Source organism: Rhinopithecus roxellana, chromosome 13 (genome assembly GCF_007565055.1).
Source record: "Rhinopithecus roxellana isolate Shanxi Qingling chromosome 13, ASM756505v1, whole genome shotgun sequence".
Taxonomy (NCBI): Eukaryota; Metazoa; Chordata; class Mammalia; order Primates; family Cercopithecidae; genus Rhinopithecus; species Rhinopithecus roxellana.
This window is the reverse complement of record NC_044561.1, coordinates 8221190-8248833: the sequence shown is the minus strand read 5'-3', so window position 1 is coordinate 8248833 and position 27644 is coordinate 8221190. Positions and strand designations below refer to the sequence as shown.

The following is a 27644-nucleotide window of genomic DNA, read 5'->3' as shown; positions in this document are numbered from 1 at the left end:
GAAGGACTGTGGGGAGGCCTGTGAGATGCCCAGGAGGCCACACTTAAGGAGGCGCTGCACTCCCTGAACTTGCATGGTCTTGAGTGTGAACCCTTCCTGAGGGGTGGCACCCTGGCTGCCTCTGACCTTATCCCCATCCTGGCTCTGGATGTGGCTGCCTCTTGATCCCGAGTGTGCTCTTTTAGACTGACCTTGGCACGCCCTCCCCTCCTGCTCACTTATTCACCTGGAACTTTGCACTTGCGGGTTCTCTCCTGGCCATATGTAGCTTCCTAAAGATGTATATAAAGGCCACAAAAAGGCTAAATCAGAGAACCAGGTTCTTTACCTGGTTTCTGCCCCAGCACCCTCAAGGAATACAGGGTACCCCATGAATAACAGTGTTCACTGGATCCGTTGTTCTCAACTTGTGTTGGGTGGGAGGTGTAGTGAGTACTTATGCATGTGTGTGTGAATGTGTGAGACATACATATACATATATCCACGAATTTGTTTTTAAGACTAGGTGGTGCTGATAAAGCCACTAAGGGGAAAGTGTGTCTTACCCCAGCTTGAGAATCACAGGCCTAGATGCTTTGGTCGGGCATGCAAACTCCTTCACAAACTGGTTTAGGTCTGCTTTGCCAGCCTGATTTATCACTACTTCCCCTTCAGTGGCTCAGCTGGGCTGTTGTTTCCTGTACCCACCCCCATTAATAATCTGCTAGATGCATGCTTCCTTTATGTTTTCCTGGAATTCCCTTGTTCTGTTTCTGCATAGACAAGCCCTGCTGTCCTTCAGGGTGTAGCTCAGATACTACCACAGTGGGAGAATGTCTGTGGTCCCTCCTTTTATAGATTGGCTTCTTCCAGTCCCCCATTTGTCACTCTCTTACAGCATCAGAACCATTGTTAATTCTCACCATTCCTGGTGCCCAGGCTTGATTTTTCCATCCAGACTATGAGCTCCCGGAGGGCAGAGACCTTTCTCCTTCCTTAGTGGGACTTGGCCTAGGATTGAACGGTGCGCTATAATTCCTGTAGGCTTAGTACTGAAGGAAAACCAGTTCATTCCAACCAGGGTATTAGGTAGGGCGTTAGGTGACATTTGAACTTGAAGGAGAATTACTTGAACCCAGGAGGTGGAGGTTGCAGTGAGCTGAGATCATGCCAGTGCACTCTAGCCTGGGCAACAGAGTGAGATTCTGTTTCAAAAAAAAAAAAAAAAAAGGAAAAGAATGCTGTTTAGAGGGGGCCCCTCCTGATCATCCCTTCATCAGATTATGCATGTCTCTGGTGGAGGTATTTGCCTTTCCAAAAGGGAGTTTGGATGGTGTTGGCCCCATCAGGAGCCTCTGAGACAGCCCTTTGACTGGGAGCCTCTCTGGTAGGTCTTTAGGGTCAAAACCCAGAGAAAGTGGATTCCCAGTGGGCTTCCCAGTGCTTGGGCTCCTTTGGCTGCTGGGTTCCCTGGTTGGTCAGCCTGGGAACGACCGTGTGGTTATGAGTGGGAGCCTCCCATTGTCTGACTCATAGAGTGAGACCTTATATCCAGCCTGTTGGAGAATTCCTGAAGAGAGAACCAGATGATTCTTGATTCACTTTCAGATGGAAGCAGAACTTATTTGCTGTTCTCAAAGTGCCATTTGGCTTTGCTTTTGTGGTTGTTTGTAATAACTGTCCTGTTGCACACACTGAACATAATAGTATCCACACTCATAGTTGCCGCCTTGTTCATTTTTCCACACTCTGAAGACTTGCTGAAGGCAAGGTTTGATTTCCCTTTTTGACCACATGGCCTGACATGGAGGAGGCATCAACTTTGCACTTGAGTATTGGCTTGAAGTAACATATGTTTTCCCTGGACATTAAAATAAAATCTCTCACAGAAGCCGAGAGTTATGAGTGGTGGCCTGTACCAGGACTGAGCAGTGAAGGCATGACAATGAGGACCCGTGTGTGCAAGCCCGTTGAGACCCAGTAGGGCCTAGGAGTGTTCTAGGTGGGCTGAGGAGGCCACTGCCCTGGCAAGGCTCACCCTGCTTCCCCTTGACTCATGGTCCTATGATTGTCCTTGTACAGTGCTGTGTCACAGTCTGGAGGGTGAGCAGATTGATTTTTTTTTTTTTGAGACGGAGTCTCGCTCTGTCGCCCAGGCTGGAGTACAGTGTCGCGATCTCGGCTCACTACAAGCTCCACCTCCTGGGTTCATGCCATTCTCCTGCCTCAGCCTGCTACCACACCTGGCTTATTTTTTTTGTATTTTTAGTAGAGATGGGGTTTCGCCATGCTAGCCAGGATGGTCTCGATCTCCTGACCTCGTGATCCGTCCGCTTCGGCCTCCCAAAGTGCTGGGATTACAGGCGTGAGTCACTGTGCCCAGCCAAGCAGATTGATTTCTAATTGTTCTTAAAGTTAAGATTCTGAGCAAATTAAGTCATAAAAATGTACAAAGAATATGTAGTACCTATTTTCTTACTTCCCTGAATTAATAACTGCTAACATCTTGTGATTTTTTTTCTGGTTTATTTTAAAAGAAATTTTTAAAAAATCATGGATATAGAGTCAGATCTTCATTGACACTCTCCCTTCCCCTAACCTCCTCCCCCTGCAAAAAAAAGGAAGCTATTTGTGTTGGTTGGGGGAGTAGAGAGTTAGCTAATAACCACCTTTGCGCAAAAGCTGTGACCTTCCTTTGTATGAGGAGAGTTTTAGTAACCCTTTGGAAAGCCCTGGCCATTCTCAGTCAGGTTGCTTTTGAGCGCAGACTTCAGGACTTCTGGAGTTACCATATGAGGTTACTTCATTGCCCTGCTAAAAGCCTACTAAAAAGGAATATAAAAAATGTAAAACCAAAGGGGACAAAAAAAGGGGAGAGATGTAACAGTAGATCAGTAATTTCTGCATGTTTTTGAAAAGAGGGAAATGGCATGTTAGGTACAACCTGGGCATTCAGTACCTTCCTGCTCCCTTCTGGGCTTGTCCCTGGGTTTCAGAGGCTGGAATACTGGAGCAGTAGCGCTCAGAACCCTCTGGCAGCAGGCTTCTGTGTGTCATTTGCTCTATGACATGTGTCTTGGGAAATGTGGCAAGTGGGAGGGAGGTGGAACCTTTCTTCCTCAGGCCGTAGTGTATGTGGGGGGGTGTGCCTGGGCTTAGATTTTGTGGTGACTTTTTGCAGTGGCTTCTGCCTTCCCCCACTGGCCAGCTGTCTCAGGGCTGCAGAGCAGCTGCAGTATTGGCAGCAGATTTTTGCAGTTTCCTAACCTATAGATGGCAGTGGTAGCTTCCTGACTCTTGACGATGACTGTAGGAATTAGATGGAAGAGTAGAGTTAGCCTACTTTACTTTTGCTCACACTATATAGCCTTGCCAGTTGTTTTGAAAGCACCTATTTTCTATATTAAACCCTTTGTGTTTGAAATGCCTTAGCATGGTTTCTGTTTTCCCAGTAGAACCATCTTTGATATAAACGATTAACAAAAGATGTGTAAAATTTTTGAGGGAGAAAAATGTGCAATTTTATTAAGGGACATTAAAGAAGACAGATAATCCCAGAACTTTGGGAGGCCGAGGCGGGTGGACCATGAGGTCAGGAGATTGAGACCATCCTGGCTAACATGGTGAAACCCCGTCTCTACTAAAAATGCAGAAAGTTAGCCAGGCGTGGGCGCCTCTAGTCCCAGCTACTTGGGAGGCTGAGGCAGGAGAATGGTGTGAACCCGGGAGGCGGAGCTTGCAGTGAGCCGAGATCGCACCACTGCACTCCAGCCTGGGCGACTGAGCGAGACTCCGTCTCAAAAAAAAAAAAAAAAAGAAGACAAATAAATAGAGGCAGAATGTTCTTGCCTAGGAAGACTGAATATTTTAAAAACTCATATTGTTCTGTGGATTCAGTGCCTCTTTAAACCTCCTTGAGTTTTATGTGAAATGTGATAAGTTGATTCTAAAATGTTGAGGAGAATTAAGTCCTAGTATTGAGAGGTCATTGTGAAGAAGAATAAGGGGGGAGCACTTGCCTTGCCTGTATCAAGACTTACTTCAGAATTGGCTCAGGGAAATCCAAATTGGCCAGTGAGACAGAAGCTGTCAGAAACAGACCTAAGAAGCTTGAATTCCAGAGGTGGAATTCCATATCGCTGTGCAAAGGACAGACTCTTCAAACATAGTACTGTGACGGTCAGAGAAGGATGCAGTTGGATCCCTAACTCACAACATACAGGAAATTCAGTTTTGGGTAAATTATAGGAGACTATCTTTAAGATCTTGATAGGGAAGTATGCCTTTTTCTTTTTCTTTTTTTTTTTTTTTTTTTTTGAGACAAAGTCTGGCTCTATCACCCAGGCTGGAGTGCAGTGACACGTTCTTGGATCACTGCAACCTCTGCCTCCTGGGCTCAAGCCATCCTCCTACCTCAGTCTCTCAAGTAGCTAGGACTACAAGCCTGCACCACTATGCCTGGCTAATTTTTTCATTTTTTCGTAGAATCAGGGTTTCGCCATGTTACTCAGGCTGGGCTCTAACTCATGAGTTTAAGCAGTCTGCCTGCTTCAGCCTCCCAAAGTGCTCGGATTACAGGGGCATGAGCCACTGCACCCAGCCACCTTTTTCTCTTCTTTTTTCTTCCTTTTTTTTTTTTTTTTTTTTTTCTGGAGATGGAATTTCACTCTGTTGCCCAGGCTGGAGTGCAGTAGCACGATCTCAGCTCACTGCAACCTCCGCCCCCTGGGTTCAAGTGATTCTCCTGCTTCAGCCTCCCGAGTAACTGGGATTACAGGCATCTGTCACCACGCTCGTCTAATTTTTGTATTTTTAGTAGAGACAGGGTTTTGCCATGTTGGCCAGGCTGGGCTCGAACCCCTGATCTCAGGTGATCTGCCTGCCTTGGCTTCCCACAGTGCTGGGATTACAGGTGCGTGAGCCACCACACCCAGCCTCTGGCCACGTTTTTCTTAATCACAGAAAATGTTCACTCTAAAATAAAAATGACTGAATTTGCTAGATTAAAATTAAGATCTCTTGTTTATTGAAAGACACCAATAGGCCAGGTGCTTATGCCAGGAATCCCAGCACTTTGGGAGGCCGAGGTGGGCAGATTGCCAGAGCCCAAGAGTTCCAGACTAGCCAGGGCAACTTGGTGAAATCCTGTCTCTATGAAATAAAAAGAAAAAATTTAGCCAGCTGTGGTGGTACACACTTGTGTACCTCAGTAGGCTGAGGTGGGAAGAAACACCTGAGTCCCCGAGGTCAAGGCTGCAGTGAGCCGAGATTACACCACTGGACGTCAGAGTGAGTCCCTGTCTCCAAAAAAAATAACAAAACCCAAAACAAACAAACAAAAAACACCAGTAAAGACTGAAAAGATAAGCCGGAGTAGGGAGAAGATATTTGCAACTCTTACAGCCTGTAAAGGATAAGGATTCTAATTCAGTGTATATAAAGAACTCCTATAAAGCATTTCATAGATGGTGATTCAACATAGAAAAAGACATTTAACCTTGTTAGTATTCTAAGACTACATGCAGTGAGATATACCACTCTACAGATGCTTAGACTGGCAAAAATTAAGATGTTGGAGAGGATGTGGATAGTGTGGAAATTTTATGTGCTGCTTTACACCCACTCTGGAATAGAGACATTATCTTGCAAAGCTGAACATTCTTATTTTCTGTGATTCAGGATTTCTATTTAGGGAAACTCTGGAAAAATTCTTGCAGAATTGTTTGTACAGTTTTTCCAGAGTGGGTGTAAAGGAGCAGATAAAATTCCAAGCCATCCACATCCTCTCCAACACTTGGTTTTGTCAGACATCTTAATTTTTGCCGTTGATATAGGTCTTGGAAATAACCCACATGTCTGTGCTCACATGATGGAATGTTATACAACAGTAACAGTAAGTGGTTGTTAGGTTTATGCAGCAACATGGATGAATCTTGAAGACAGAACATCAGCTAAAAGCAAGTTGCTAAAAACGACATACAGCACAATGTAGTTAGAAGCAAAACAGATCATTCTATTACTTATAGAGACATACACATGCGGTAAACTAAAAGAAAAAGTAAGCGCAATGATACACAAAATTCTCGTTGCTGGTGGGGACACAGAGGGGAAGACTGGGAGAAGCAAAATGGAAGTTTATCTATAGATGACCCTCGGGTTCCTGAGTCGGGTGTGGGGAGGTCGCTCACAACTATGCTTTCTTATTAGGCTTATGACTCTTACATATGTGCTACATACATTCTTTGAAATGTTTCACATATTATACAGCTTTTTTTCTTTCCAAAGAACGGCCAATGGGAGAGTTACAACTGACTTGGCATAGCAGAGCAGCTGCAACCATGGGCCTGCTTGAGTGAGAACAACAAGAAATGAGCAGCTTGCCCAGCAGCCCCCCAGAAAGGCTCAGTTCTTGAAGGCTCTGAGTGCCAAGGGTGGCAGGCATCAGGCATGGGCATGGGAATGGGATAGGGATTGGTAGAATTCTCTATTGGCACCCGCATTCCCTTCTTCATTTTCCGTCACTGGGTGACTCCTGCTGCTACCAAAAGATGTGGGGTTTCTTTTTTTTTTTTTTTTTTTTTTTTTTTTTTTTGAGACGGAGTCTCGCTCTGCCGCCCAGGCTGGAGTGCAGTGGCCGGATCTCAGCTCACTGCAAGCTCCGCCTCCCGGGTTCACGCCATTCTCCTGCCTCAGCCTCCCAAGTAGCTGGGACTACAGGCGCCCGCCACCTCGCCCGGCTAGTTTTGTGTATTTTTTTTTAGTAGAGACGGGGTTTCACCATGTTAGCCAGGATGGTCTCGATCTCCTGACCTCGTGATCCGCCCGTCTCGGCCTCCCAAAGTGCTGGGATTACAGGCTTGAGCCACCGCGCCCGGCCTTTTTTTTTTTTGAGACAGAGTCTTGCTCTGTTGCCCAAATGGAGTGCAGTGGTGAAACCACAGCTGACTGCAACCTCGAACTCCTGGACTCAAGCGATCCTCCCACCTCAGCCTCCTGAATAGCTGACACTACAGCTGTGCACCACCATGCCCAGCTAATTTTTTTTTTTTTTTTTTTTTTTTTTGAGAAGGAGTCTCACTCTGTCACCCAGGCTGGAGTGCAGTGGCCAGATCTCAGCTCACTGCAAACTCCGCCTCCCGGGTTTACGCCATTCTCCTGCCTCAGCCTCCCGAGTAGCTGGGACTACAGGCGCCCGCCACCTCACCCGGCTAGTTTTTTGTATTTTTTAGTAGAGACGGGGTTTCACCGTGTTAGCCAGGATGGTCTCGATCTCCTGACCTCGTGATCCGCCCGTCTCGGCCTCCCAAAGTGCTGGGATTACAGGCTTGAGCCACCGCGCCCGGCCCAGCTAATTTTTAAATTTTTTGTAGAGATGAGGTCTCGCCCTGTTGTTGAGGCTGGTCTTGAACTCCAGGGCTCTAGCAATCCTGCCCTCAGCCTCCCAAAATGCTTACAGGCATGAGCCACTCTGCCCTGCAGGAGTTGATTTTCTAGACCGTCACTATCCAGAGTAGTAGCCATGAGTCACATGTGGCTGTTTTGAAGGAAGATGTGCAGCAGGTGTAAAATACACCAAATAGGAAAGACCTAGTACAAAAGAAGAATGTAAAACATGCCGTGAATACTTCTTTATATTGATTCCATGTTGCAATAATAGTATGTTGAATATATTGGGTTAAATAAAGTATTAAAATTAATTTCATGTTTGTTTCTACTTGTTGACATGTGGTTTGCATTGTGTTTCTATTAGCACTAATAGAAAAGTCTGTAAAATAAGTGACACCAGGTACAACAGAGGGGAGTCATGGAGGTTGAAAATAGAGGAATTAAGAGAAATTCTCTGTAGTGACAAGTAGGACGCTCAGGCCTATCTTCTGCCCTGCTCCCCAGATGTCAGCAGCCAGGTGTTTTCCCAGACAGGAAATTGGAGGAGTCTTTCCTGGAGACACTGGCATTTCACAGAAGAGGTAGAAAAGGTGTCACCATAATGGAAGGTTTCCAGGTGAAAGACCAGCTCCCCCAACGTGGTCCCTGACAAGCGTCTGGGCCACTAGTGCTCACAGAGCCTCTGGCTAGCTGGGTCACCTTCCTCTTATGATGGAAGACAACCAGTGCTGATCAGATCTGGAAGAAAACATCCATATGGATATTCACCAGACTCTGAACAAAGCATCTAGACCTGAAGGGCCAGAGCAAAGTGGCCTGAGGCAGTCAACTCTGCTGTATGTCATATCGTGGTTAAATGTGGGGGCTTGGAACCAGGGACTGGGGCTGCTCCCCTGCTTTCACCACTTAGTGGTTGTGATCCTTTGGGCAAATTGCATCCGTAAAATGGAGAAAATAATAGTGCCCATCACTTGGGGTTGTTGTGAGGATTAAATTACATGCTGCATGTAAAGGGATTAGACAAGAACGTAGCACACGGTAATCCCTCAGTTAGCAGTTATTTTATTGATGTAATAAAACTTAAAAAAATGTTTTCTGACATTGGTAAAATGGCAGTCTAGGAAGCTCCAGGCTCTCGTTCCACCATAGAAACATTAATAAGCAACTAGGGACTAGATGAAATCACTTTATAGAAGCTCTGGAAAACAGTCAGAGGTCTATACCAGCTAAGAAAATGCCTAATCAAGAAAAAGCCACATTCAAAATACAGATTGAATATTCCTTAACTGAAATGTTTGGGACCAGAAGTGTTTTGGATTTTGGATGTTTTTCTGATTTTGGAATATTTGCATTATACTTACCAGTTGAACACCCCCAGTACGAAATGCTCCAATGAGCATTTCCTTTGAGTACAATGTTGGCACTCAGAAGTTTTGGATTTTGGGCTGGGCTCATAATTGTCATCTCAGTGCTTTGGGAGTTCAAGGTGGGAGGATTCCTTGATGTGAGGATTATAAGAGAATACTGTTAAGAACTGTGCATGAACAAATTGCTTAACCTAAATGAAGCGGACACATTCCTGGAAACATACAACCTGCCAAGACTGAATCATGAAGAAATAGAAAATATGAATAGGACTGTAATTAATAAAGAGATTGAATCAGTAATCAAAAACCTCTGAACAAAGAAAAGTCCTGAACCACATGGCTTCACTGCTCAATTCTCCAGACATTTAAAGAATTAACACCAGTCCTTCTCAAGTGAATTCATTCTGTGACTCTTAACATGCCCTGATACCAAAGCCAGACAATACTACTACTAGAAAATTACAGACCAGTATCCTTTGTGAATATTGATACAAAATCCTCAACAAAATACTAGCAAAACCAAGTTTCACAGTCTGTCAAAAGGCTGGGACCAAGTGTAATGCAAGGATGTCTCAGCAAACTAAAATCAATCAGTGATCAAAGACTGAAAGCTCTTTCTCTAAGATCAGAGACAAGACAAGGATGTCTGCTTTCACCACTTTTATTCAGCGTAGTATTGGGAGTTAATTGCCCACAGTAATTAATCAAGAAGAGAAAGCTATCAAAATTGGAAAGGGAGAAGTCAAGTTATCCCTGTTTGCATGTGCAATGACATGATTTTGTATGTAAAAACCTTAAAGATTTCACAGAAACACTGTTAGAACTAATAAATGAATTCAGCAAAATTGCAGGACACAAAGTCAAAACACAAAATAAGTTGTATTTGTATTTATGTACACTAACTGAGCTATCTGAAGAGGAAATTAAGAAAATAATTCCATTTACAGTAATAGTACAAAGAATAAAATACAGATATTCCTCAACTTATAACAGATTTATCTTACATCTATTGTAAAGTCAAAAAATTTTTTAGTCAGACTATCATAAGTTGGGGATCTGTCTGTACTTAAGAATATACTTGGCCGGGTGCGGTGGCTCAAGCCTGTAATCCCAGCACTTTGGGAGGCCGAGACGGGCGGATCACGAGGTCAGGAGATCGAGTCCATCCTGGCTAACACGGTGAAAACCCGTCTCTACTAAAAAATACAAAAAAACTAGCAGGGGGATGTGGCGGGCGCCTGTAGTCCCAGCTACGTGGGAGGCTGAGGCAGGAGAATGGCGTGAACCCAGGAAGCGGAGCTTGCGGTGAGCTGAGATCCAGCCACTGCACTCCAGCCTGGGCGACAAAGTGAGACTCCGTCTCAAAAAATAAATAAATAAATAAATAAATAAATAAATAAATAAATAAGAATATACTTGGCCAGGCATGGTGGCTCATGCCTGTAATCCCAGCACTTTGGGAGGCTGAGGCGGGTGGATCACCTGAGGTCTGGAGTTTGAGACAAGCCTGGCTAACACAGTGAAACACCGTCTCTACTGAAAATACAAAAAATTAGCTGGTCGTGGTGGCGGGCGCCTGTAGTCCCAGCTACTCGGGAGGCTGAGGCAGGAGAATTGCTCAAACCCAGAAGGTGAAGATTGCAGTAAGCTGAGATCGCACCAGTGCACTCCAACCTGGGTGACAGAGTGAGATACTGTCTCAAAAAAAAAAAAAAAAAAAAAGACAAAAATAAATAGAGAGACGTTCCATGCTCATGGACTGCAAGATGTAAGATGTGACTATTAACTAAAGCAGTCTACAGATTCAATCCCTATTAAAATGCCAACAAGTTTTTTTTTTTTTTTGCTGAAATAGAAAAATGTATCTTAACGTTCATAGAATCTCAGCAGACTCCAAAGAGCCAGAACAATCTTGAAGAAGAAGAATAAATGTGAAAACCTCATAATTCCTGACTTTAATCCTTTAACTACAAAGCTGCAGTAATCAAAACATTGTAGTACTGGTATAAGGACAGACATGTAGACCAATGGAATAGAATACAGAGCCTTAGAAATGAGTCCTTGCGTACAATGGTCAAATTATTTTCCACAAGGATGCCAGTACCATTCAGGGAGGGAAAAAGTATCTTTTCAGAATGAATGGTGCTAGGAAAACTGGACATACACATCAAAAGAATAAAGTTAGACCCTTAGCTAATGATATACAAAACTTAATCCAAAATGGATCAGACTTAAACTTAAGACCTTAAACCATAAAATTCCTAGAAAAACAGAATAAAGTCTTCATGACTAGATTTGGCAATGATTTCTTACATAAGACACTAAAATCACAGGCAACAAAAGAAACAATGGATAAATTAGGCTACATCAAGATTTAAAACTTCTATTAATTAAAAGAAACATTCAACAGAGTGAAAAGGCAGCCTACAAAATGGAAAACATTTGAAACTCGTATCTGGTAAGGGTTAATATTTAAAATACAAAAAGAACTCCCACAGCTCAGTAATAATAAGCATCCTGGTTAAAAAATGTGCAAAGGACTTGAGTAGACATTTCTCCAAAGAAGTTAAACAAATGACTGATAAGCACATGAAAACATGCCCAACATCACTAATGATTAGAGCAATGCAAATCCAAACAGAGTAAAACATCTCACAGCCATTAGATGTCTGCTGACGAATAGAAAATGACAAGTGTTGACAAGGATTTAGAGAAAGTGGAATCCCTCTGCAGTGTTGTTAGGAATGGGAACTGGTGCAGCTACTAAAACAGTATGACGGTGCCACCCAAATTAAAAGTAGAACTACCCGGCCGGGTGCGGTGGCTCACGCCTGTAATCCCAACACTTTGGGAGGCCAAGGTGGGCGGATCAGGATGTCAGGAGATGGAGACCATCCTGGCTAACTCGGTGAAACCCCGTCTCTACTAAAAATACAAAAATTAGCCGGGTGTCATGGCGCACACCTGTAATCACAACTACTGGGGAGCCTGAGGCAGGAGAATTGCTTGAACCCGGGAGACAGAGGTTGCAGTGAGCCGAGATCACGCCACTGCACTCCAGCCTGGGCGACAGAGCAAGACTGTGTCTCAAAAAATAAAATAAAAGTAGAATTACCATACGACTTAGCAGTTCGACTCAAAAGAATTGGAAGCAGGAACTTGAAAAGAGATTTGTACACCCGAGTTCATAGCAGCATTACCCATAGTAGCCAAAAGGTGCAAGTAACCCAAGTGTCCATCCACAGATGAATGGATCAACAAAAAGGTAGTCTGTCCATCCAGTGGAAGGAATATATGGTTTACCTTATAAAGGAAGGAATTCTGACACATGCTACAGCATGGATGGACTTTGAGGACGTTATGCTCAGTGAAATAAGCCAGTCACAAAATAACAAATACTATGTTTCTATTTAGATGTGCTGTCAAGATATTAAAATGCAAATATACAGGAAGTAGAATTGTGGTTGCTGGGGGCTGGGAGGAGAGAAAAATCAGGAGGTAATGTTTAATGGATATGATGTTTGGTAAGATGAAAAGAAGTTCTGGAGATGGATGGTGGTGATGGTTATGGAACTAATGTGAAGGTACTTAATAATGACACTTAACTGTATACTCTTTTTTTTTTTTTTTTTTTGATACGGAGTCTCGCTCTGTCGCCCACGCTGGAGTACAGTGCGCGATCTCGGCTCACTGCAAGCTCCACCTCCCAGGTTCACGTCATTTTCCTGCTCAGCCTCCCGAGTAGCTGGGACTATAGGCGCCCACCACCATGCCCAGCTAATTTTTTGTATTTGTGGTGGAGATGGGGTTTCACCACGTTACCCAGGATGGTCTCAATCTCCTGACCTCATAATCTGCCTGCCTTGGCTTCCCAAAGTGCTGGGATTACAGGCGTGAGCCACCACGTCCAGTCCAACTGTACACTCTTAAGTGGTTAAAAATTAGTTCAGAAAATCCAATATCTGATTAATACAAATTCCTTGAAAGAAAATAGAGGAGATGGAGTAGGAGGGAATTAGCAAAGAAGTTATGTAAGAAAATCTCCCAGAAATGAAAGATTGCAGCCTTGGATTGGAAGGGCCTGGCACAATAATTTAAAAGAGGCATGTACAAATTACCTCCTTGTGCAGTTGCAGAACGTTGGTAATGCAGAGGACATCAAACCTTCTAGCGGGAAACCTGGGTCACAATAAAAGGATCAGGAATCAGAGCAGTAGACCCCTCAGCGGCAGCTCTGATGTAAAAAAAAAAAAAGGTGGGGCGGGTCCAACCAGATCCGAAGAGGAACTGATTTTGATTGTCTACTTGCAATTTTTAGTTTTATCTTTATTCAAGTTACTTATGCATACAATTTGAATATTCAAATGGTTCTGTAAATCTTTTTTTCTTTTATGGCAAACCCAGTGAACCGCTCTAATTTTCAAGGCAAACATTGCTTTAGCTGTTGCATTTGGTATTTATCTGTGTCTTTAAATTCCGTGGTTTTAGGCATTCTCTACTGATTCTTCCCTAAGCCTGGTGGGTCAGTCTGGGCCCTGTGCTCTGTGAGGTCTTGCCTGCTTTCAGTGCTGCTCCTAGCTGGACCATGCAGGAGCACTCTGTTTCCTTTTTATTGGCACAACATTTTGTTTTCACTTTTTTTTTTTTTTTCATCTCACTCTGTGGCCCAGGCTGGAGTGCAGTGGTGCAGTCTTGGCTCACTGCAGCCTCCCCGGCTCAAGTGATTCCCCTGCCTCAGCCTCCTGAGTAGCTGGGATTACAGGTGAGTGCCACCACACCTGGCTAATTTTTGTATTTTTTAATGGAGACGGGGTTTCACCATGTTGGCCAGGTTAGTCTTGAACTCCTGACCTTAAGCGATCGCCTTCCTCGGCCTTGCAAAGTGCTGGGATTACAGGTGTGAGCCACCGCGCCCAACTATGTTTAACTTTTTAAGAAATTGCCAAACTGTTTGCCAGTTTGGTGTGAATACTGTAGATTCATATATATAAATTTTCTTTTTAAGTACCAGAAGTCCCTCTTTCCTGATGTCTCCTCAGTTGCAGATCTCTATCAGAGTTCTTTGGCCCCTCCTTTCCCAGATGCCCCTAGTGGCCCTCACCTGTCAGTGCTGCTGGGCCAGGTTCCCCCTTCACCATCGGTGTGGAGAATCAGTCACTCTCTCCTGTGTCTCCTTGTGTCGGAACCTCTGGTGTTTGGTTTTTATATCTTTCCTGTTTTGTTTTAGTCCCTCATTTTAGTGGAGTACTGCCCCACTTATGTGGAAAAGGAACATGGGAGACAAAAGTTTGTGTTTCCTTGTTTGCGTATCTGAAGTGTCTTTATTTTACCTTTGCACATAAGTTTGGCTGGTTTTAGAATTATAAGCTAGAAATAATTTTTTCCCATAATTTTGAAGGTTAAGCTTACTCCATTTTTACAAGCTTGCAGTGTTGTTGGTGACATAAGTTTGATTCTTTGAACATAACTTGTTTCCTTACTGGAAATTTTGAGTGTCTTTTAAACCATTGCACTGCCTCCTCAGTAGGTCTTTTCATTTTAGAGACTCATGCCTTTCAGCTTAGGGAAAGGGATCACTTTCCTGTTCTCTGTTCTATTCTGTTTTCTTCCCTGTTCTCTTTTTCTGGAACTCTTTATTATTGGGAATTAGAGCTCTTGGAATGATTCCCAGTTTTTGTTTTCTCCTCTGCAGTTTTCCATCTCTTTGATTATTTTACTTTTAGTAGGTTTCTATCTATAACTTCTGCCAAATCTTTTATGAGTTTTCATGTTTGCTGTCATATGTTCAGGTTTTGTTTGTTTGTTTGTTTGGTTGGTTTTTTTTTTTTTTGAGACAGGTCTCACTCTCAGGCTGGAGTGCACTAGTGTGGTCATAGCTCATTGTAGCCTCAAACAACTAGGCTCAAGCAATCCTCTTGTGTCATCCTCCTAAGTAGCTGGGACTATAGGTGCGTGCCACTATGCCCAGCTAATTATTTTTATTTTTCATAGAGACAGGGTCTCGCTGTGTTGCCCAGTCTGGTCTCCAACCCCTGGCCTCAAGCAGTCCTCCTGTCTCAGCCTGCCACAGTATTGGGATTACAGGTGTGAGCCACTGACCTGGCCTCCTGTTCATTTGTACAAGAACATTTTCAGAGGCGAGTTAATGATGGATAGTGTTGTCTGCATGTTCCTTCTTTTTTTTAAAAAAAAAATTATTTATATGTTTTTTAGACAGAGTCTTGCTCTGTTGCCAGGCTGGACTGCAGTGGTGTGATCTCAGTGCACTGCAACCTCCGCCTCCCGGGTTCAAGCAATTCTTCTGCCTCAGCCTCCCGAGTAGTTGGGACTACAGGCGCGTGCCTCCACGCCCAGCTAATTTTTGTATTTTTAGTAGAGACGGAGTTTCACCATGTTGGCCAGGATGGTCTTGATTTCTTGACCTTGTGATCTGCCCACCTCAGGCCTTCCAGAGTGCTGGGATTACAGGCATGAGCCACTGCGCCTGGCCTAATTCAAGATTTATTCAAGGATTACATAAGTATTTTATTGCCGTATTGCTTTGTTCTTTAATCTAGAAGTATTCCCAGACCTCTTTTGCAGGGGGCGTGGGATCTCTTTCATGACATTGCCATATTTGAAGAGTCCAGGTCAGTTCTGTAGAATGGCCTTCCATTTGGACTTGTCTCTTTCTTCATGATTAGCTTCAGGTGAGACTTTACTTTTTAGTTAGCAATACTATGTAAGTCATCAATTATCAAATCACGAGGCCCAAGGTCATTTTGTCTCATTGTTGGTGATGTTAAGTTTGATCACTTTTGTGAATATTTCTTTACCTTATTGTGACGAAAAGTAATTTGTGAATAAATAGTCTGTGGAGTGGTATTCCAGGTGTTCTCCCTGATTCTGTTTCCTTGTTGAACTTGTTCTCCAGTGTGTTCCTGTGCTGGGGAAGCAGCAGCCTGGCACTCCAGTGGTGCTGGAGGCAGAAGGGGCACATATGCTCCGAGCTGCACAGGTCATGGGGCCCAGAGTCGGAACAGATGTGGCCCTGGGTGCTACAGTGACCCCTGCACCAGGTCCCCAGCTGGGCTGTGAGGTGGGGCTGCTAGGGCCCTGTGGCCCTGGTGGAGGTAGAGGCAGCCCCCCAGCACACCAAAGGCTGGCCTTCTACAGGAAGAGGGACATTCTCTACTGTCAGAGGCAGTCCTGAGAGGTCTGTAAGGGTTCTGTCCTGTGCAGTGCACACTCCCCAGCCTGGCCCCCCGACTCTCCTCCAGGACACTGTCCGCCATCAGCATCATCTTGACAGCCAAGCCCTTCCCCTTCTTGCTGGCAAAGACCTGTGTCTGTGCTGGCGTTTTTCCATGGTGGGCCCAGAATGGGCATTGAATAAACGTGGGGGTGAGGGGATGAATGTGAGCATTTGTATATAAAGACAAGGCCGGGCGCGGTGGCTCACGCCTATAATCCCAGCACTTTGGGAGGCCGAGACGGGCGGATCACGAGGTCAAGAGATCGAGACCATCCTAGCTAACATGGTGAAACCCTATCTCTACTAAAAATACAAAAAAATTAGCTGGGCGCGGTGGTGGGCGCCTGTAGTCCCAGCTACACGGGAGGCTGAGGCAGGAGAATGGCGTGAACCCGGGAGGCGGAGCTTGCAGTGAGTGGAGATCCCGTCACTGCACTCTAGCCTGGGCGACAGAGCGAGACTCTGCCTCAAAAAAAAAAAAAAAAAAAAGACACATGATGGGAAAAAGAAAGGGCTCACAATCGCCACCTGAATCCAGAGGAGCCTGCTCAACAGAGTAGTGTCCTTTATCACCATTTGTCTTTCTGGTTATGTGTCTGAAATATTTCACCTGGTCTCCCACCCAGGGGGCAGATGGCTTCACTCAGTCAACATGGAACAACCTGGTCTTTGGCATCCATGTGACTTGGCAGCACTCTCCCTCTGTTACCTCTTCTTTCTCTTTCCTTTCCTCTGCCCTCAATTCATCTTGTCTTTGTATGAGCAGTTTTACCGGTACTGTGTTTGGCTTGGGGAAGAGGCCACGATACAAAGTGGAGCCACAGGTCTTGCCCATTTAAGCAGAGGGAGATGTTGAATTTAAGTTCAATGACATTCTCCAGCGACACCCAGGCCTGGCCTCAGGTTTGTCCCAGATGTGTCTGCCTTTGCCCCTTGCCAAAGCTGCTCCATCTGCCAGGAAGCCCCTCTGTTCTTTCTCAGCTTCTAGTCTCAGGTCCAGCTCCTCAGAAGCTCAGGTGGCTCTTCTCTTCTCCACTGCGTGCTGATGCCCCATCCCAGTGGCTGCATCCCTGCGAGCCCTGGCCTGCATCAGAGCTACCAGCGAGTTCTGTGGGTTGGGTCTCCTGCCCAGAGTGTCGGGTGCTGCAGGTAGCATGGCTCAGGACATGGGACCAGTCCTGAAGAGCTGATGGTCCCCTAGTACTGCGTGTTTACAGCATCAAGCCTGTCATGGTGCCAGCTACTGTCCCACACTGAGGTCCTTAGGTTGTATTTTGGAGTGGTAAAGTACCCCAAAGGCACCTCTACCAAAAAACACAAGCCTTGAAGATGCTTCTCCCTTTGAGGTCTTCACTTTGTGTTGAAGGTATCTTGGACACAGGTAGCGTATTTTGTATTTTAGTGATTCCCAGTCGAATAACAACCCATCCCCATCACATGCCTGGCAGGAGCTATGGAACTATGCTTATCAAGTACTGAGTGAGTATCCAGAGTCTCAGAAATAGGACTACATACAGACTTGGGTACAGGGTGTTCAAGGCAGCCTTTTGTAGAATAATGAAAAAAATGCAAACAGTTTAACCTTAAACCATAGAGATTATGGGAACGAAAGAAATCCATTCATGGAATACTATGCAGCCATCAAAAGTCATGTTCCTAAACCCATTAAAAAATATAGAAAGCTGTTTATAATCTTAAGCTTACAAAGCAAGTCGTGAAATGGAGTGTCTGATGTGATCCCAGTATTCTTAAGGATTTGTGTAGGAAAGAGACTGGGTGAGGGCAGGTGCTCACGTAGTGAAGTATGGCCTTTGTTGTTTATTGTCTTTTCAAACTTTTGTATTTTTCTAGCATTTCACATTGAATGTTTGTTACTTTATCGTGAGAAAAAAAAAAGCCTGTGGATTTTTTATTAAATAAAAACCACTGCAAAGTCTATAGGACACCAGCAGAGCCAACCTGCTGGAGAGGGATTTGTCAGGTGGGGCTGACTGCCGGCTCAGAGTCAGGGAAGCAGGCTTTGCAGGAGGCCTCCTAACCCTCCCTGTGACTTCCTTTGGGGAGCTGAGGCCCCACTCAGCCATGTGCAGTCAGAGTGCACTTGCTGGCAGGCGTCTGTCTGTGTGCAGCCTTGCAGACCAAGTTTGTTGCCCACCTGACCTGACCTTGTACCCAATGCCCTTCATGACGCATCAAGGTACACCTGTACAGACAGAGTGGGAGGTGGGTAGGCCCATGAGGACCCTCTTCCCTGCACCATGACCTTGTGTAAGTCACTTCCCTTTTCTGAGTCTGCCCCTCACCTTGTGAGACAGGAGGAGCGTGGTTCTCCTTTTTCACAAGGGGGTTGGAGGACAAAAGAGAGTGTATGTGGATGGAAGGACTGGTGTGCAAATTACTATTAGATCATGCTGCATGAAACTATAGTTATTTCCCCATCTTCAGCTGCCTGTTCACACCTTCTAACCAGGCACTGAGACCTGCTGCACACCAGGGCCTGTGCCAAGCACCAAAGAGCCAGACAGGAACATACTGAGGTCCTGGCCTGGAGGCCTTCACAGCCTTGGGGGACCAGCAGGCAGGGGGACAGACAGGCAGCTCAGGCCCCAGGACAAGGGCTGCAGAGGAAGGTTGCACATGTGGGTCTCTGTACTGGGAGAGAAGGCCCTCGAGGAAGGGGCAGGGGCAGCCTGGGCTCTGGCGAGAACTCCTTCATGGGCCATCCCCACGGGACTGGAGCTGCTGAGGGATTTTAATTTATGCAGGACCCTTTGCTGTGCTAGCAATGACCTGTTAGAAAATGCAATGAAGAGGGCCTCCATTTCACAACAGTAACTTAAAAAACAAAAACTGCCAAGGCGTAATTTTAATAAGAAGCACAGGGGACCCATTTGATGCGAGCAGCAGTGTTTCATAGGGCTCTAAAGAAAGCCTACATTGCTGGACTCTGTGCTACAGGCCCTCCCTACAGCCTTGCACCCCTGAGTAGTCTGAACCGTGCTGGCCAGGGAGGCTGCAGCTGCACAGGCAGGACTCACAGCACACATCTCCTTTTGCTTTCAGAAGTGACGGGGGAGGCGCGTCCTCACCATGGGAAGGAGGCTGTGGATCCGCGGCAGGGGCGGGCCCGAGGAGGCGACCCTACGCACTTCCATGCAGTGAATGTGGCGCAGCCCGTTCGCTTCAGCAGTAAGTTGCAGACCTGCCCTGACTGGGACACTGGGGAGTGCAAGCCTGACACGACCCCTGCCTCTCCAGCGCTACTGTGCTGCATGAGGGGTTTCTCAAAACCGCCCTTGGAGGCCAGTGGGGGGAATGAATGAATGAGGCTGCATGATGACCCACCCGCAGTCACCCAGCTCTGGAGTGGTGGTATGTCACTCAAGGCCCTGGGAAGTCAGCCGGCTCTGAAACCAGGCTGCTTGTTCTCACAAAGTGACTGCCTTTCAGGGCCAGAAGGCACTGGCCCTTGGAAATTCCAAAGTTGTATTATTCCCTTTTATAAATGGGGAAACCAGCTCTGAGTTTAGATACAGCTGATAGAATGGGAAGGCTTGACTCCTGATTGATTGATTGATTGATTTTGAGACGGAGTCTCGCTCTTGTCACCCAGGCTTGAGTGCAGTGGCTCAATCTCAGCTTACTGAAACCTTCGCCTTCCAGGTTAAGTGATTCTCCTGTCTCAGCCTCCCGAGTAGCTGGGATTACAGGCACGTGCCACCATGCCTGGCTAATTTTTGTATTTTTAGTAGAGACCGGGTTTCACCATGTTGACCAGGCTGGTCTTGAACTCCTGACCTGAGATGATCCACCCACCCCAGCCTCCTAAAGTGCTGGGATTACAGGCATGAGCCACACTGTTCCCGGCCATTTTAAGAAAATTTTTAAAGATGATTAGTTATTTAATAAATTACCTATGACATTGAAATTTTAAAGGGGTGTAAGATCATCAAGGAAGGTTGAGGGAAGGAAAAGCCACCATTGAAATGGCCCTGAGCAGACCCGCTCAGGTGTGAGGTGCCCAGGTACGCTGAGCAGCAGCTGTGGGCCAGGCAGGACCAAGCCCCTGCCTTGGGCCTGTCTGCTTGTGTTACTCCTCAGCCCCCAGACTCTTAGCACTGGGGAGTACCTCAGAGGTGACCAGGTAGGCTTCTGGCAGAACCCTCACCAACCTTGGGTGCCCAGAGTGGGGCCAGGTGTTTCCAGGTGGTCATGCATGTCCGTGCAGCTGAAGCAGGGCTGAACAAATGTCCTGGTGATGCACATTGTCCCCAGCCTGTGCCCACAGCCCGAAGGGGTCTCCACAGTGGAAGTGTGGTGCACAGGCTTGGTGTGTGAGGACACTGAGACTGAGAGGATGCCTGTAGGGAAGGGGCAGTTCACAGTGCAGCCCCAGGGGGTCCTGATGCTTGGCTCCGTATTCTTCCTTCCGCTTGCCTGTCTGTTCAGTTTTGAACAGACAGCACTTCTGCCTGGATAGTAAGCAACTCCACCAAGTTCCGAACATAAAGAAGATGAGTCAGTGCACAGGAGCACTTCCTCCCTCCATGCCCCAGCCAGCTGGCTCTCCTCCTGGGAGGTCTCCTTCCCTCCATGCTCCAACCAGCTTCTCTCCCTACAGGACTTCCTCTCACCTTGCATGAAATAGGGGCCTGGCCTCTGCCTGCCTCGGCATCCTCACCTTTCCATGGAGACGGTGCAGAGCCACCTGTGGGGAATGTGGTCAGGCTGCATGCATTGGTGTGGCACCCAGGAAACACGCAATGAATGTGCACCACACCTTCTCGAGAGCTGATGCCGTGGGGTTTTTTCTTTTTTCTTTTTTCTTTTTTTTTTTTTTTGAGACAAGGTCTCACTCTGTCACCCAGGCTGGAGTGCAGTGGCACACTTTTGGCTGACTGCAGGCAGCCTCTGCCTTTTGAGCTCAAGTGGTCCTCCAACCTCAGCCTCCCGAGTAGCTGGGACTACAGGTGTGCCCCACCACACCTGGCTAATTTTTTGTATTTTTGGTAGATAGAGGGTTTCCCTGTTGCCCAGGCTGGTCTCAAACTCCTGAGCTCAAGCAATCTGCCCACATCAGCCTCCCAAAGTGCTGGAATTATAGGCGTGAGCCACTGTGCCCAGCCCTCTGATTCTTTGTCTGCACCTAAATAGCTTCCCTGCACACTCAGGTGTACCCTTCACGGTGAGCAGATCATGCTGTCCAGCTGTGGCCATGCTTAGGGGCCAGGGCTGCCCCTCCTTCTCTGTAATCTATGTGCCTTTGTGAAGACATCACACACACACATGCTTACATAATAAATACATGGCGATAACGTCTCTAGAAGTTTTATTAGTGCCAGAAGACATAGATGCACTTTAAAAGTGGCATTTTTAATTTTACAACTGGCTTTGCTAACAATTGTTACTCTTCTCCAGTATACTAAGATGAGGTACCCAATATTTGAAGGTTAAAGAGTCTGTAAAACAGATCACTGATATTACCTAGGGTGAGCTGTAAATTACCAGGCATTCCCATGTGTAGGTGTAGGAGTTGGAAGTGATGGGTGGGGAAGTGAGAAGACGCTGGCCAGACTCATTGGTACTCAAGTGCTGGCTGGATCCTCAGCTTTGTCAGCTGTGGCATCGCTTATTTTGTTTACCTGTGGGAGGCAGGGGCAGGTTACACAATGTCATGGCCCTCCCAAGCTGTTTTCCTTTGAGCTGCTGTTTTAAAACAGTGGAGGGTTGGCCAGCCCCCACTGCAGATGCTCATGTAAGTAGAAAAGGAAGAGAGGGGAGTGGGCTAACTGGCAGCGGAGGTCAGGAGAGCTGGGCATTGGAAGCAGGGCCCAAAGTGAACTGCATGGGTGTTGTGCTGTGTTGTTAACCCAGGGGATGAAATCCGCTTTACAAGACATAATTCAGCAGCCAATCTTGACTAGTTAATAAATTAAAAGATGTTATAGAAGTGGGAGGAGTCACCAAATGTACTTGTATCATTGAATCTGTTTTAGAGAAACGAGCATTTCTGCAATGTGGTTTCAGAAGCCGAGCTTGTCCTCTTGAGCCTCAGTTTCCCCACTTCTCTAGGGTGATTTACAAGGTGTGCCTGTCCCTCATGGAGCACATAGAATTTCCATTTTGGAGCTGGATCCTAACTTGGGGGACAACTCCCCTTCTGTCCTTTATGTTTCCTAGGGAAGTGCCCGACAGGGTGGCACCACTACGAAGGCACGGCCAGCTGCTACAGGGTCTACCTGAGCGGGGAGAACTACTGGGATGCCGCGCAGACCTGCCAGCGCCTGAATGGCTCTCTCGCCACCTTCTCCACCGACCAGGAGCTGCGCTTTGTCCTGGCCCAGGAATGGGACCAGCCGGAGCGGAGCTTTGGTTGGAAGGACCAGCGCAAGTGAGTCCTGAATTGGGGACCTGGGGGGCCTGGAGTCAGAGTCTGATGACTACTGAGCACATGGCCTCTGACCACTCAGTAAACTCCTCTCCTGGGGCACATCTGGCAGACAGCAGGTTGGGAAGACCAGCTCGCCCACTGGAAGCCCAGGAGATCCATGGGTTGGAGTGTGCATTGGGATCGGTGGAGGGGCCTGGGGGCAGGGGCAGGCTGGACTCTGCTGCTACTTTGTGGGACTGTGGGGTCGCCCCTTTCATTGGTCCCCCTCTGTGTGTACAGCTGCAGTTGCTAAGGGCAGGCAGTGGACCTGGGGGTGCTGGCTTGTGTGGGGAGAGCTGCTTGGTGTGGGGCTTCTGGGCCTGGTGTGAGGGGTGTGCAGTAGGTGGGGGTTCCCCCTGAGAAAGCAAGGGGTCCTTCACTTCAAGACCTAAGCTGGGTTTTGGCTCCACAGTTGTGCCCTGTGTGACTTTGGCAAATCACAAGACGGAGTTGTTTGTCCTTCTGTAGCTACAAAGGGCGGAAACTAACTCTTAGCTCACAGGTTGTTGTACTGACCCCTGAAGACAGGCCTGTGAGTCCAGTGGAGAAGCAAGAGGGCATAACCCAGAGGGCAGGGCAGCCTCGTCTCTGAGGACAGCCGTGTGGTTGCACAGCACAGGCCAAGGGCTGAGTGTGCCATCCCTGGGCTCCTGCCATGCAGGGAGACCTGCTGATGGGCATCTCCAGGCTTGGGGCTGGATAGCTGAGCCAAGGGGCACAGACTAGGCAGGAGCTTATGGCGGTCAACCAGCTCCCAGTGCAAGGTCCCTTCAGTGCTAGGCCTGCGTACTCAGGAGCAGGCTGCAGGCCTGAGGTAGGCTGGCTCTGAGCAGGAAGCCGTGCAAGTGTTTTCAGCCTCCATGGTAGTGGATATTTGCAGGGGCTTATGTCTTTATTGAGATGCAATTCACATGCCATGAAACTCACCCATGTGGAGTGCCCTGTTCTGTGGTTTTAGCATAGCCACAGAGTTGTATTCATGGGGTTTCATGTCTACCAAGAATAAGATTGTTCTTGCTTAAATTGTGAAAGCTTTATCGGTTCAGCTCATAGAAACAGCCTTGGCAAGAGTTCCCTGAGATAAAAGTTTTCCTGTCCTGTGAACTTCCTTGTTTTGAATTTTAATGCATTGTAACATGAGTGTCTCATGTTAGAAGCTCAGTGTTTTGGAGGTCAGTATAGCTATTAAAAAACAATCATCCCAGCACTTTGGGAAGCTGAGGTGGATCATGAGGTCAGGAGATCGAGACCATCCTGGCCAATATGGTGAAACCCCGTCTCTACTAAAAAACAAACAAACAAAAAAAACAAAAATTAACCAGGCGTGGTGGCGGGCCTCTGTAATCCCAGCTACTTGGGAGGCTGAGGCAGGAGAATTGCTTGAACCAGGAAGTCAGAAGTTGCAGTGAGCCGAGATCGCGCCACTGCACTCCAGCCTGGCAACAGAGCAAGATCGGTCTCAAAAAAAACAAAACAAAACAAAAAACAGAAAACACAGTCATTGATGGCTGCATCCCTCCTGCCGCTGAGATCTCTCTCTGTCTCTGTTCCCTGCAGGTTGTGGGTTGGGTATCAGTATGTTATCACCGGCCGGAACCGCTCCTTGGAAGGTCGCTGGGAGGTTGCATTCAAAGGTGAGCCCTTGTGGTGTGTGGGAGTGTTTGAAGCTGGGCAGAGTCACCCTGATTGGGGCCTCCCCTCCTCCCTCTCACCCAGTGCTGCCTGGCCTGTAGGGGCGCTGTGCAGGGGACATGGAGAGGGTGAGCCCCAGTTGCAGGGAGGTCTGTGGTCATGGGGCCAGTGCAGCCTGCAGGTCAGGCCCTGCATTGGGCTGTGGTCATCTCTGGAACCCACTGTTGCATCTTACTTTGGCCAGCTTTCTAGATTGTCCCCTCCTCCCTTTGAAGTTAAGGACCTTGGAGTATAAAAATAAGCATGCAGAGTATGCCCCTGGCAGGCTGGAGGTGAGGACAAGCTTGCCAGGACAAAGAAGGTCAGAGGTAGAATCCAGACCTGAAGGAAACTATCAGGCAGACAGACTTAAAATAGATCGTGTGTGTGTGTCCCCTCCTCCCTTTGAAGTTAAGGACCTTGGAGTATAAAAGTGAGCTAGCAGAGTATGCCCCTGGCAGGCCAGAGGGGAGGACAAGCTTGCCAGGACAAAGAAGATCAGAGGTAGAATCCAGACCTGAAGGAAGCTATCAGGCAGATAGACTTAGAGAGAGAGAGAGAGAGTGTGTGTGTATGTGTGTGTTCAAAGATGTTATGCTGCCTGCTTGGAAATACCAAGACGATGTAAAGGAAACATGGCTACTGTTTCCTTTACGTTGGGAGCTCGGACTTGGCTTGCCCTTTCTGTCCCATTGCCCTGGCACTGGCGAGCTCCTCCTGGGCATACTCCAGCAGTGCCCTCTCCAGCTGCCGCCAGGGCCACACTCACTCACCTTGCCCCTTGTCAGGCCTGTGTGTTGGGCTGTGCTTTGTGCCTGTGGCTTGAGCTAGGATTTGGGTTCTTTTCATAAACACATCCCAGTCCTGCTGTTGATGTCTTGAGTATCTCTGACAGGGTTGAAAAGAGTCAAGGCCTGGGTGGCCGGCTTCCCTGGAGAGAAGAGGGCCCCACAGAGACGGGGCCATGCCTGGCTGCTGGGACAGGGCAGGAGCAGAGGTGGGGGCTGCAGAGCCCAGCAGATTGGGGTCACACTTGCTGTCCCGCTCCTGCTCAGGACAGGTGCCACCCTGTTCTCATGACCACCAGTGCCCTCCTGAGAGTCCCAGCCACATTTGCATTCCCCGGCTTTATGAGTGCATTGTTTAGATTGCTGTTGACTAATCAATGGCGTCTGGGTTTCCAGGTCCCAGTGTCAAAGTTTGCCTTGTAGAACATAATTCTCCTGGTAGCTTGTCCTCTTCACACTGGTGGTTGAAGAGAGGACATGATTCTGAGTGGGATGACAGCACATTCAGAGTTGGGAATTCGGGATCCCATGCTTGGTGTAAGAATGGCAAGGGTCCTGGGTGGGATTTAATGGCCAGGTGCAGCTTGGTGACTCCATTGGAGCATCAGGCAGGAGAGTGAACCTAAAATTTAGAAAAAGATTGAACATGTGTGTCGGTGCTGGCAGCCGCGGCTGGCATAGAGCTCCCTATTCGTGCAGCTCAACGTGCAAGGGGCCCTACAGCATCCTGGAGCTTCGCGGGGGTGACCATGTGCCTCTGCCTGCTTGTGCCCAGTTAAATGGATTCGGGAACTCTATTAGCGGATTTAAATAGTGGTCACAAAACAAATAGTAAAAATAAGTTTTCTGCTGCAGGATAACTGGCCCTTGATGCAGCTCAACCTCATGAGTGGTTCTGGGCTTAAAGAGATTAAAGAAACATAAAACCAAATGTGGCACATGAACCTTGATGGCGTCCTGGGTTGGGAGGCTTATAAAAAACTCCACAGGACAATTCAAGAAATGTGAGTGGGGACTTGTGGAAGATTCATTTTCTTAGGTGCAGCAGTAGGACTGTGGTTATGTGGTTTAGGAGCCAGTATCCTGGAGTCTGCAGGGGAGGGGCTCCCAGGGTGGTAGGGCAGAGCAGCAGGGTATGGTCAGCACCAAAGCAGATTGGGTGTATGCACTCCTCTCTCCATGGTGGCATCGTTTTAAAAATTCCCGTACCAAAAGCAAGCTGCAGAGTGAAGACAGTACTGGGTATAAAACAAGCTAACAAGAGCATGTCCAGCCCAGCCCAGCCCTTTTCCTGCCCAGGGACATGGTGCAGAACAGAGGGCTCATTGGGGTCTGAGGGGTTGGCCCCCCAAAAAATACCCAGAAAACCATGGGAAGTGGATGTAAGTCTTTTGTTATTCATTCTGAACCCTTCCCTAAGAAAATACTGTACCTGAGAATATTAGCCAATGATGGTGGGAAGGCCTCACATTAAGATGTTGAAAAATGTTTCTTTCATCTACATGTTGTCCATCTTTTCTGTGTTGTATAATATGTTCTGGGTTGGGGTGTGAGTGATACCATGGTACATAGACGCTTACTATGCCCATGTGTCGGCACCCAGCACACACATTTGAAGTTGGGAGCTCGTTTCCGTGGGGCTCCTATGCGGCTTGGTGGAGCGCTCTCCAGCTGCTCCCCTGGGCCCACACCAGCCTGTAAGCCCCATCCAGGGGCCAAGACCCTGCAGGTTTGACAGCACCAGGTCATGGTATGCCCTGGAGATAGAACTGCCGCTGCTGCCGCCAGAAGACATGGGGCCAGGATTTCTGTAACATTTGTGCAGAAAGGTTGAAAAAATAGAGATCCTTGTCTAGGGAGAATCATCCACACCGCCCCACGTGCTGCTTCCAGGGCCTTCCCATCAGCACCAGCAGTGTGGCTTCTGTCTGGTGAGTCATACTTGATATTTACCTTAAAACATAAAAGTGAAAACACCATGTGTTTAATGTGGCCACACGTGTCACTTGCTCATGTAAGATCACTCAGTGCTTGGCCCTCATTTGTCCCCATGGTGTCTCAGCACGCACGTTGCAGGTTGGCTGAGGTCAGGAGGTGTGTGACTGAGTAGAAGCCTTCTTTTCTCCCCCAAAGGACTGTGGCCAGTCCTTCATGGTCTCCATCGCCTTTCTCTGGTGCTACACACGAGGGATTGTAGGGTGCTGCCCTCTGAGGCCAGCAGTCAGGGCTGTGGTCCTAGGCCAGCCTGTGGGACCTGGCGTCTAGAAACCTCAGTCAGCAGTGAGGAAGGGGCCAGGCTGGCCTAGCAGCCACTGGAAGATGCATTGTAGAGACCCTGCCCTCTGGGTGAGGTGACCATTGGGCTAGGATGGGGTCAGCTGGGGTCGGCCGCAGTTCCTGGAGGGGAGACAGCCGCTGAGTGGGGCAGCTGCCACTGTGGTGGGGCATTCGGGAGGATCTGGACAGCCCCTGGTGGGCCCTGAGTGGAGGCTCACTCTGTGGCTGCGGAGGTGGCGAGACAGGAAGGGGAGGTTCTTTGAGGGCTCAGAAAAGTGAGTGAAGGTCTCCCCACCACAGGAACAGTGGGGGCCAGGGGGGCCGGGGAGGGTTCTCCAGGCTCGGGGAACAGGGGTAGACATGGAGGTGGCAGTGATTGCTTGCACGTGTGGGAGAAGATGTGGCAGAGGTAATCAGGTGACATTCAGATGCCCTCGTGTATCAGTCTCTGGAGCAGGGTGTCCTCTGGTGGCTGGTGACAGCCCAGCCCAAGGCTACTGTCAGAGCCTTGT

At 47.6% G+C, this 27644-nt stretch overlaps 1 protein-coding gene across 4 annotated transcripts in view; it reads left to right on the top strand.

The window, feature by feature from the left end:
• The window catches only part of DGCR2 (DiGeorge syndrome critical region gene 2), an 86513-nt gene that overhangs the window by 35492 nt on the left and 23377 nt on the right, over positions 1-27644 (top strand). For 2 of the 4 annotated variants that reach the window (XR_004052909.1, XM_030915864.1), the window contains exons 3-5: positions 19030-19155; positions 22138-22357; positions 23954-24030. Coding sequence is in view for 3 of the 4 variants with exons in the window: in XM_030915864.1 (XP_030771724.1) it covers positions 19030-19155; positions 22138-22357; positions 23954-24030 (423 nt within the window). In the remaining variant the exon portion in view is untranslated. The remainder of the gene's footprint in view (positions 1-19029; positions 19156-22137; positions 22358-23953; positions 24031-27644) is intronic. The other 2 variants (XM_010356346.2, XM_030915865.1) reach the window with 2 other exon arrangements.